The following is an 11,526-nucleotide window of genomic DNA, read 5'->3' on the forward strand; positions in this document are numbered from 1 at the left end:
ATTTAATAAAGCAAAATTTTATTTATTTATAGTTCACAAGTCACGGCAGTCACATAGTGACTGTAAGGTTGCTAGATATAATTATTGTAATTCATCAATTATGATCTCATCGTCATTACCATTGTTGTCATTTTTTAGATCCTGCCATTATTCAATCTAAAAATTAGTTAATCAGTTTACGAAAATTATATAAAGAACTTTAATATCGATGTTCTAATTAGCAAATTGTCTAACTCCATGTTAGAAAATCTTCCATTTGTTCGAAAAAACAATTAGTTAAAAATTTATTATCACTTTAAAAAACCATTTAATATCTAATAGAGGTATAATATTTTAGTTTGTACCATTCAAATAATTTATAATTGGACTATTGGCTACATCAAAATGTTAAAAAATCACCTTCTACAAAATAAGAAGTTAGACCAATTGCTAATTAGACCGTCGAAATTCATATTTCATGCCATAACTTAGTAACAATAATTCAAAGCAAATATTTAATAACTTAGTCAATTACACAAGCTATGAGTAAATAATTGGAATTATCTATTCAAAGTAATACAATTATTTGATGACAGTTAATCTTGTAGACATGCAATGATTTTATAGAATTCAAAATGAATAGATAAATCATTAGAAACAAATAATTAAAAAATATGTACATATACATTAGACTGTATAAAAAAAAATCGACTATTTTTTTTTTTTTTTGAAAAATATACGAAAAATATTGTTCAGGATACCGAAAAAAGGCACCTGGTGAAACAGGGACTTAATTTTAATAGTAAGTTGTGCATCATCGCGATTTTCCATTTTCCATTTAATTAACATGGGAAATTTTTTTTTGCAAAGTTTCGAATTTCGTAGCTCTTTAACGAATCGTTGAATTGTTTGGGTCACAACCTATTCTTGTAAGAAATTGAACGCTCTTTAAAAAAGGTCTTTTATAATTTTTTGATAAATGCAATCTTTCAAAAGTTATTCCAGTTGGAATTTGACACTATTGAAAACTTTAAGGTTTTTTTTTACTTTTTGGGGCATCTAATTAATTTATTGCATAATTATACGCAAAATTTTTTTTCGACCGATTTTTTTCTGAATATAATAATTATTTTAACGATATTTTAGCCGTAAATACATTACAAAATCCTTTCTTCAAATACTTTTTACTGATATAAAGATTTGAAACATTATTTTTTTTTTATCCAGCTTTTCTCTTCTAATGTATATTACTTTTTTGTAAATAACACCTAAATTTTCGAAGAGATTTTCAACGTGGAATGAATCCAACTGCACGTAGTGCAGTCTTTACTGCAGGTTGTTTTTCGTGTAGTTATTATGGCTGAAGTGTATTTTATATAAATAATAAAAAAATAATATTCATTTGAAGAAAAAAGCTGGATAAAAAAAAAGCAATATTTCAAATCTTTATATCAGTAAAAAGTAATAGGAGAAGGGCTTTTTAAATGCATTTACGGTTAAAATATCGTTGAAATAATTTTTATATTCAGAAAAAAATCGGAGGAAAAAGAATTTTGCGTATAATTACGCAATAAATTAACGCAATAAATTAATTAGATGCCCCAAAAAGTAAAAAAAAACCTTAAAATTTTCAATAGTGTCAAATTCCAACTGGAATAACTTTTGAAAGATTGCATTTATCGAAAAATTATAAGAAACCTTTCTTAAAGAGTGTTCAATTTCCTACAAGAATAAGTTTTGATCTAAATAATGCAACAAATCGTTGAAGAGCTACAAAATTCTTTAGTAAAAAAAACTTTAAAATTTTTATGAGTGTCAATTTTCAATTCGAATAACTTCTGAAGGATTGCGTTTATCAAAAAATTATAAAAGACCTTTTTTAAAGAGCGTTCAATTTCCTAAAAGAATAGGTTGTGACCCAAACAATTCAACAATTCGTTAAAGAGCTACAAAATTCCAAACTTTGCAAAAAAAAATTTCCCATTTTAATGAAATGGAAAATGGAAAATCGCGATGATTCACAACTTAATATTAAAATTAAGAGCTCCGGTTTTACCAGGCGTCTTTTTTCGGTATCTTGAACAATATTTTCCGTATATTTTTCAAAAAAAAAAATAGTCGATTTTTTTTATACAGCCTAATATACATATTTTTTTTTTACTAATAATTGCTTTGTTTTATTTTTAAATTATCATTTAATTTGTTTTTTTAATTGTTTTTAGAATTAATAATGCTTGCTAGATTAATTCTTTACGGCGTTATACTGAACTTTGATAAAAAAAAAACAACATGGCGCGTAACGGAAAAACGTGACGATTTTTTTTTACATTGCTAAAAAATTTCTTTCATACGTCGATAAAGAAGTTTCACTTCAAAAAATTCAAAAATACATACAAGTTGCATTTGTGAACTCAAAGAGCTCAAAATTTCGTAACAGGTAAATTTTCGAGGTCGAACATAATCAAATGTAATTTTTTTCCACTGTCTGGTAGGGAAAAAAAAGAATAGATAGAGATGTTTTTTTTTCGTGGTTATAAGACTAAAGACTGAAGAATCTCATGCTTTGGATTGGAAGATCTTGTTTTTTCCACAGAGCAAGAAATCGCACTAAAGTGTTGGCGCACGAACTAATGGTTCGGAGACGCTATTTTGTTATACAACGAAACCTTTTATCCCTCACTCTGAAACTATATACCAAACACTTACAGAAATCACCACCGAATAAAAAAATAAGTTAGTGCTTATTAAAATGAATAATAAACGATCAACTGTCGTGTTCACGATTAATTAAAATCACAGAGCGAGATAGATGTTCATTGTATTTTTAATCAATCTCTGATTCCCCATGATTTTAATAAATTATTAACGCATTTTTATCAATGTGTTTTCAATTTTATTAAATAAATTAACTAATAAAATAAAATAAAAAAATTAATTTGAAGATTATTGAACAATTTTTTCGGTATTTTATAATAATATAATATAAAAGCTTTACACTTGAGAAAAAAAAGTTATATTTTGTAAGTAGTAAGAGAGTGTGAATAGACAGTCCTGAAAAGCCACTTGGATTTCCTGCTATTGAGGGTGGCTAAAATCGTGAACCTTCCGACCACTACAACAACAGACCAACTGTCAATTCCCACGATTCACCCATACACGACTCTACACACTTTAACAGATTCTTTCACTCACTTTAGAAATATCTTCGCACTTTTATAGTAATAATGGATAGTACTATTGAGTCGATAAAGGCTCCGTATCATCTTATATTGACGCTTTGTGAGAACGATATGTCAATTTCAACGCCGAAGGACAATAACCCGACAAATAGTATTTTTTGTTTAGATACTTTATAATCCTACTATAATTTTATACATCTACTATAGCTGTGATTATGTCCAATCATTATTTCGCTAAACGTATTATAACTGAAATAATGGACAGTCCTTTCAAATTTCAGGCCTATAGAACTGATAGGTCAAAAAATAACAGTCTCTGAAGACATAACACTCCTGCAATTCTTTACTATTCCATTCTCATTATCTATTAAGCATAAAAATTATCTCCACCAAATTTTAACATTAATAAGAATCATCTGTTTCTTGGTTCAACTTTCTTTTTTAAATCAAATTTATTTTTCTCTATCGGTGGATAGTGCAAAAATTAAAATTTTTTATGTTGAATATGGTTGGCTTGAATTAGATTCACTAGTCACTTGTGACCAATAGGCTTAAAAATTCTAATTTATAAATGTCCAAAAATTTTTAGAAGAGTCCAAAAATTTAAACAGTTATTCTGAAATTTAAAATGTGGGATAAAATTTTTTCGAAAATTGTGTCATGAGGATAAATACAATAATTAAATGTCGATGAGATCTTCAAAAAATAAAAATTTTCTATCATTCTAATGAACCCTTCAGTACCCACGTTCTTTTCAGTGTCTCACTTGCACTGCAGCGACATCCTATAAATTGAATGTTGTTGCGTGAGAAAAATTCTCATAGCGAGGGTACTGAAGGGTTAAAAAAAAAAAAGTTTGGAAAATCCAAAAGTGCACGCCTCATAACGCTCATTCATTTTTTAAGAAAAAATAAATTGTGTAACTGATAAAAAAAAAGAAAATTATAATTAAGTAATTTCTTACAGAGTATTTTTTTTTTTAAATATCAGTGCCCGTTTTTCTTGTTATATGCCCACGCAATCTAAAAAAATCTAGCTTTATCAAGTGGCGCCATAGTTTTCACGTGACAAATAAAAAAAATTCGTTTGTCTTTGTACGGTTATATCGTAATAAATTTTAATAAAAATTTAATTTAAAAAAAAAAGTACGTAAACTAGGCTACTACACTGATAGGAGGATTTGTTTATAGTTAAAAAATATATGTTAATATTTAAAAAATCATTTATTAGAGGCCAATTTTTAGTCCTTAATAAATATTTCTTAGTATTTAAAAAGATTTATTAATATTTAATAAATATGAATATCAGATTTATTAAATACAAACAAATCATTTTAAATACTAAGGAATATTTGTTTAATATTAAAAAGTGGTCTCTAATAAATGATTTGTTAACCATTAACAAATATTATTTAATACAAATAAATCCTTCTATCAGTATAATATGAAATACGGACCCAGTTCATCGCATTCGTAAACTAATAAAAAAGGTCCGGTCTTGAAATATCAATTTGTTCGGGAGTAATCATTGGTACATCCAAAATGGGGTGACATCCGGACGTCCACGTAAAATTTTTTTCAAAACGTTTTTTTTTTTTTCAAAATAGCTACATGAAATGATTTTAGAAAGTAAAAGATGGTTTAATTTAAGTTTTTTCTCCGTGTACATCTACTTATATTATTGTATAAGTGTAATATGGTTGTGATAGAGACATTTAAAGATCACAAAATTGCTTGACCTTGACGAGTCGAGTATAAAGCACAACCTCACGCGCTTCGCGCTATGAGGCGTGCAATAAAATTTCACAGTATTTAACAATTGAAGAATATTCACAGATTCGGTAGAATCTGGCGCCAAGTTCCGTTCAAATCCGTTGTAAACGGAGCGCCAGACTACCGACTATGTTTACTGTAAGCAGAACGGTTTTTTGAGGCTGCGAAATTTTATTTAATTCTACGGTACTTTTTTTACCCAATTTGTTTATCATAACAGTAATTCATAATTTATTTCACCGTATTAATTAATTATATTCACTTATAACAATTTATTTACTTGAAATTATTAAATTTTATCAGCACATACTATAGCTCGCTCACAAATTTCGATCCTGACTTTTTTTTGATGGAGAAAGGTCAGCGCCACAGACTAGATAAAATAAAAATGTGTAGTAATCCTCCTATAGATAAGCAACTACAGTTAAAAAAAGTAATTCACAGCTTACATTTACGGCCGCCAGGGTGCACTGGAGTTACATCTACATAAACTGTAGCTTCAAGGGGATAGTTTGCAGTAAAAATGCAGTCAACACGAGATTTAAGTTGTTATCAATTGTAAATTTTCATTATAATTACAAAAATACTAAAATCCGAACAAAAACAGTTTCACTGTAAAAAGTCGCGCCAAGTCCACGTTCATAAGACTATTAGGAAAAAAAAAATTTTTTTTTTCTTTACAAAAACATACAAAATAAAAAAATTAAAAAATCCAAGTAACCGATATGATTGTTTATGATTTTCGGAAATTAAAAAAAATTTTACTGTAAATTTAAAAATAAAAAAAAAAATTTTAGAACGTACTTGGTGTGCGTCATTGTGTATTAAAATTTTTTTAAAGTCCTAGTAAATAGATTTTACGAATTTCATTAAAAGTAAAATATTTTGCAACCACGCACACTAAATACGTTCTAAAATTTTTTTTTAAATTTTTAAATTTAGAATAAAATTTTTTTTAATTTCCGAAAATCATAAACAATCATATCGGTTACTTGGATTTTTTAATTTTTTTATTTTGTATGTTTTTGTAAAGAAAAAAAAAATTTTTTTTTCCTAATAGTCTTATGAACGTGGACTTGGCGCGACTTTTTTACAGTGAAACTGTTTTTGTTCGGATTTAACAGTACCCTTGATACACAATGTATACGTTCTATTGTATTAGTTTTGAAATTTTTCCGCCTTTTAACTAGACGCTACACAATGCGCCTGGAATGCCACTGAGTTACTAACAGTCAATATAACAACTTCCTAACTGATTTAAAGCCAATGTAAATCAGCTGTCTGAATCATTTAAAAAGAAAAAACGTGTTCGTAGTGTCCTGTCGTCTGGTGTGTTTATATTTGTTTATTTAAATATTGTTAAATAAAAAATGGCTAACGTATCACATAAAAGTAAAAAAAAAGGAGAAAATTCAAATAATCAAAGAAGAAAATTTAAAACAGCAACTAGGAAAAAAACAATCCCTCAAAGCAAAAAAGTTGAAATATTGAAGTCAAAGTATAAAGAGGTTATTATTTTTTTTTTGATAATCAAAGTTGTGATTTTAAAAAATGAAAAAAATATTGATACACGTAATCGACACGTATTTAAATAATTTGTTCATAATTTTTTATTTTATTTTTACAATCACAACTGTATTACTATTGTTGCAAAACATTAACCCATTTTGATATAATTTTAGATCGATGAGTCAAAAATTAAAAAATTTTCCGATTTCCCATTATCTGAGAAAACATTGAAAGGATTGAAAGAATCTAAATATTTTGTCCCATCAGAGATTCAAAGACAATGTATCGGAAAAGCACTTCAAGGGTACGACATTTTAGGGGCGGCAAAAACTGGCAGTGGAAAAACACTTGCTTTTTTAATTCCGGTAATTATTTATTATTCATATTGATATTTGATAAATATAGATCAATAATTTAATGAACGTATACATTTTCAGGTGCTCGAATTATTGTATTGTGAGTTATGGTCAAGGGAAGATCGTCTAGGAGCAATGATAATAACTCCCACGCGGGAATTAGCTTTACAAATCTTTGAAACCTTAAGAAGTATAGGAAGACATCATGATTTTTCTGCTGCTTTAATTATAGGCGGTAAAGATTGGAAATTTGAAAGGAACCGTATGGAAACTTGTAATATCGTTATCGGAACACCAGGAAGAATTCTTCAACATTTAGATGAAAACGCAAGTTTTGATACCAATCCCTTGAAAATTCTCGTTCTTGATGAAGCTGATAGATGTTTAGATCAAGGTTTTCAAAATGATATTGATGCTATTATGGATCATTTACCAAAAAAAAAGCAAACGTTGCTGTTCTCCGCTACTCAGACCAAGTCAGTTAAAGATTTAGCTAGATTAAATTTATCAAAAGATCGTCAATATATTTCTGTTCACGAGCACATGAAATATGTTACACCAGATAATTTAAAACAAAGTTATACTGTTTGTAATTTGGACAACAAGGTAGCGATGCTCTGGTCTTTTCTAAAAAGACATACACAGCAAAAAATAATTGTCTTTTTCTCAACTTGCAAACAAACAAAATACATGTTTGAATGTTTCTGTAAATTACGTCCCGGAATTCCTATCACAGCACTTTATGGTACAATGCATCAACTGAGACGAATGAAAATTTATGAGAAGTTTTGTACAACAAACAAAGCTGCACTTTTTTGTACAGATATTGCTTCACGTGGACTAGGTAAGTAGATATAATTATTCAATACACTTACGTTACTTACACCAATTGTTACTTCTTTAATAATTATTGAATGTCTATTTTAGATTTTCCTGGTGTTAATTGGGTAGTACAAATGGATTGTCCAGAAGATACTGATCAATATATTCACAGAGCTGGTAGAACGGCAAGATTTGAAGATGATGGTCAATCACTTTTAGTATTAACACCTAATGAAATAAAAATGATTGACAAATTAGTTGCCAGAAAAATTCCTATTAATAAAGTCAAGTAAGTTATATTTAATTTTAATTATATAATTTTTTCAAGCTGTAATCAAAATTGTTACTTTAAAAATTTTTTTCTGATTTTAGAATTGATGATAAATATATAATATCTCCACACCGACAACTTGAAGCATTCCTTGCCAGAGATGTAGAACTGAAACAATCAGCCAAAAGAGCTTTTCTTTCTTATATTAAATCAGTAGCTTTAATGAAGGATAAAGAAATTTTTGACGTCCACTCCTTGAATACGGATGCATATGCAGCGTAATTAAAAACTTTTTTAAACAAACAAATTCTCTTTTTATACATTTTTAATGGATTATCATTTCTTTCAATCTAGATCGTTGGGCTTAGCTATCCCTCCAAGAGTTCGTTTTCTTCAAAGGCACAAAAACAATTTAGAGAAACAAAATAAATCTAATGAAAAAGAAAATGAATTATTAGGTGATGAGGAATCAGATCAAGACTCAGAAGAAGATGATCATGAAAGGAAAGAAAAACATAAAGAAGATGATGGTAGTGATAATGATGATGATGATAATAACGAAAATGAAGATGAGGATGAGGAAATACAAAAAAATACTCACGAAAAAAAAAACTCCTCGATAAAAAATGATGGATTTAAAAATGCATTTGGAACCAATGAATTTGCAAACGGTAATTAGTAATGCTATAATGCTACATTGATTTTATTTTTAGATAATTATTCATATTTTTTCTTTTAATTACAGATGACAGTGGCGACGATTTATTGACAATAAAACGGAAAAATGTTCAGATTGAAGACGGGGATGCGGATGAATTTGCAGAAGATTTTCCTCAAAAAACATCAAAGAAAATAATCACTAAAGCTGCAGCTGCGAAAAAAATTCTTCATAAAAAGTTAATTCCTAATAAAAAAATAACATTCGATGAAGAAGGAAAGGTAACAAATTTTTATATTAGAATTAGTAGAAAGTTATTATATAAATCTTTATAACAGTATTGAATTAATTACATAACATATATTTCTATTTTTTTCTTTATTAGGAAGTACTTGATTCAGCTAAATCTCAAGTATCTCAATTAGCAAGAGAGCATGAAAATTACGAACCTTCGGGAATCGATATTGAATTATCGAAAAAAATTTTGCGTGAAGAAGATAAAATTGATAAACAACGGTTTCAAGAAAAAATTAAAGCAAAACGTCGTGAAGCGAAACGTAAACTTAAAGCACAAATGAATAAGGATAACGATGAAGATGATGATGATGATGATGAATATGTAACATTACCTCGTGGTAAAAAGGGAAAATCTAGAGTAGTGAAATTAGCAAGTGCTAGTGAAGATGAAAATGATTCTGATGGTCCAGATTTATCTTGGATACCCGATCCTGACAAAATTTATGGTCCTAAAAAAGACACCAGTAATGATGAAGATTCTGAGTCTGATCAAGCAATTAACAGGTAAATAAATCAGTTTATATTAAATGAACTTTTATTACATTTAGGAACAAAATTAATAATCAATTAATTTTTTTTTGTTCAGTAGGCCATCGAAAAGAAAATTACCAAATCAGGATAATCTGAGAGAAACTCAACCCAAGTTGAAAGTTCCCAAAAATAGTGATTTACTTGCAACAGAGGAATTGGCATTACAATTATTGAACAATTAAGATAATTAATTGTATGTACGTTAAATCAATTTTTATTTCTAATTATATTAGTAAATTAAATAATTTTAATAAATCACAAAAAATGTGTTTAATATTTTATGCGAACTAACATTGAATTTTTTTTTTTTTTTTTTAATTAATAAATTGGTAATGCGTATATTACAAATAATTTTGTTATTATTGGTATATATATATTAACAAACTGTACAAGAAGAATTCACATTATTTGAAATACACAAGTTTGTGCCTCATGATTATACTCTACAGAACAACATTATTTTAATCACTTATACTTAAATAAATAGCAGCAGAAAATAAAGGTCAATAATTAATTTTGATACAATTAAAATCAACACTTAACATTATAATTATTTTTAAAAACAAATGACTATAGTTTTATCTGTAACTTTTTGTTTTCTCATCAGATCTTTAGTTAACTGCTATTTTAATGTGTTTCATAATACTGTCGACAACCTCTCGACTGTTTGCATTACCACCAAGATCAGCTGTATGAATTCCAGAGTTGATAGTTTTATTAATGGCATTTTGAATAATGGTGGCATGATGTTTATGACCCAGATGACGTAACATGTCAACAGCAGCATTTAACATTGCTATTGGGTTAGCGATATTTTTTCCAGCGATTTTAGCACCAGTATTACGAGTACCTGGTTCAAAAACAGTGTATTGATCACCAAAGTTCTTTCCAGATAGTAATCCAGCACCTCCAAGTAATCCACATACAACATTGGATACGATTGCGCCGTACAGATTAGTAGTTAAAACAACATCAAATTGATGAGGGTTTGAGACAAGTTGCATACATGTATTATCAATAATCATATTATCATGAACAATTTCAGGATATTCTTTGGCAACTCGTTGCGATGTCTCCAAAAATAATCCATCAGAAAGTTTCATAATATTGGCTTTGTGTACAGTAGTAACCTTTTTTCTACCATTACGTTTAGCATACTCAAAAGCATAACGTGCTAAACGTTCCGAATTAGATCGGGTAATGACTTTCATACTTTCAACAACCCCACTGACACTTTCGTGTTCCAACATAGCATACTCTCCCTCAGTGTTTTGACGTACAATTACAATGTCAATATTTTTTTGACGAGAATTGACACCAGGATAAGAAACACAATGAAGCACATTGACGTATAGATCAAGTTCATTACGCAAGGCTACATTACGAGAAAGTACTCCGACTTCTCTGCTACGTGTTTCAATATTACCTTTCAAAGCTACTCCATTACGTCGTATCGAAGTTATGGCATACTCAAGATCATCATTGTTGTCTGCATTTGGATCAATATCAATGTCTTCAAAGTCAACTGGTACTCCAGCATAGCTGAATATCTGATAAAATTATTTTATATTTATAGTTGATTTGTCATTAAAATATTATCATCCTATAATTATTGTTATTATTTTTATATTACATAAATATAAAAATATAATCATACCTCTTTGACGTAACCCATGAGTTCAGGACCGATTCCAGCACCAGGCAGTAATGTAACTGTATGACGACCACCGTAATGAGCTTTAGGTATAGGCATTACTTTTTTAATAGCTGGTGTCTTATGTTGAATTTCGAATGCAGACAAGGATGCCGCGCAACGATGTATTTGCGGTGTAATTGATTTAGATTGAATATACCTTACCAAAGATCGTGCTGCCATTTTTATTTATTATTTATTACCAATAAATTACTTCAATAATAAGACTCAATAATTTTAAAGACAATATTGTTACTTAAGATACGACTACTTGTATTATATTGGCAGTGTCTATTTTAACAATAACCCAAAGACCTTGCCAGACACTTTTACTCTTTGATGTTCCTTAAAATGATTTTATTTAGAGTAGAGAGAAAACTCTTAAAATCTACAAGCTGCTGCTGTATAGTAGCAGTACATCGTTTGCTCCATGTACAGATTACTACATTACCAGTTAAG

At 28.6% G+C, this 11,526-nt stretch overlaps 2 protein-coding genes across 3 annotated transcripts; one reads left to right on the forward strand and one right to left on the reverse strand.

The window, feature by feature from the left end:
• The first annotated feature begins 6,204 nt into the window (after positions 1-6,204).
• Positions 6,205-9,878, forward strand: LOC123260583 (probable ATP-dependent RNA helicase DDX10). Of its 2 annotated transcripts, none has more exons than XM_044721757.1 (9): positions 6,205-6,438; positions 6,613-6,804; positions 6,877-7,639; positions 7,723-7,906; positions 7,990-8,166; positions 8,243-8,559; positions 8,634-8,827; positions 8,932-9,347; positions 9,430-9,878. In XM_044721757.1, exons 1-9 carry the CDS (start codon positions 6,301-6,303, stop codon positions 9,554-9,556), a joined length of 2,508 nt encoding a protein of 835 aa, XP_044577692.1. In that variant the 5' UTR covers positions 6,205-6,300; the 3' UTR covers positions 9,557-9,878. The 2 variants fall into 2 exon arrangements, with proteins under 2 accessions (XP_044577692.1, XP_044577693.1); XM_044721758.1 differs by having other exon boundaries at positions 9,433-9,878.
• Positions 9,712-11,502, reverse strand: LOC123260584 (isocitrate dehydrogenase [NAD] subunit gamma, mitochondrial). Its single transcript, XM_044721759.1, has 2 exons — positions 11,032-11,502; positions 9,712-10,924 (listed from the first exon to the last, which is right to left on the reverse strand). The coding sequence occupies exons 1-2, from the start codon at positions 11,248-11,250 to the stop codon at positions 9,986-9,988; spliced, it is 1,158 nt and encodes a 385-aa protein (XP_044577694.1). The 5' UTR covers positions 11,251-11,502; the 3' UTR covers positions 9,712-9,985.
• Positions 11,503-11,526: the final 24 nt, after the last annotated feature.

The sequence above is a fragment of the Cotesia glomerata genome, linkage group LG3 (assembly GCF_020080835.1).
Source record: "Cotesia glomerata isolate CgM1 linkage group LG3, MPM_Cglom_v2.3, whole genome shotgun sequence".
Taxonomy (NCBI): Eukaryota; Metazoa; Arthropoda; class Insecta; order Hymenoptera; family Braconidae; genus Cotesia; species Cotesia glomerata.

What these genes read in the sequence shown, in the direction of transcription:
- LOC123260583 (XM_044721757.1), top strand. Translation starts at nt 6,301, where the DNA reads ATGGCTAACGTATCACATAAAAGTAAAAAAAAAGGAGAAAATTCAAAT. An exon ending in TGAAGTCAAAGTATAAAGAG is followed by an intron (nt 6,439 to 6,612) that starts GTTATTATTTTT and finishes ATATAATTTTAG; the next exon opens with ATCGATGAGTCAAAAATTAA. An exon ending in CATTCGATGAAGAAGGAAAG is followed by an intron (nt 8,828 to 8,931) that starts GTAACAAATTTT and finishes TTTCTTTATTAG; the next exon opens with GAAGTACTTGATTCAGCTAA.
- LOC123260584 (XM_044721759.1), bottom strand. Translation starts at nt 11,250, where the DNA reads ATGGCAGCACGATCTTTGGTAAGGTATATTCAATCTAAATCAATTACA. An exon ending in TCATGGGTTACGTCAAAGAG is followed by an intron (nt 10,925 to 11,031) that starts GTATGATTATAT and finishes TAATTTTATCAG; the next exon opens with ATATTCAGCTATGCTGGAGT.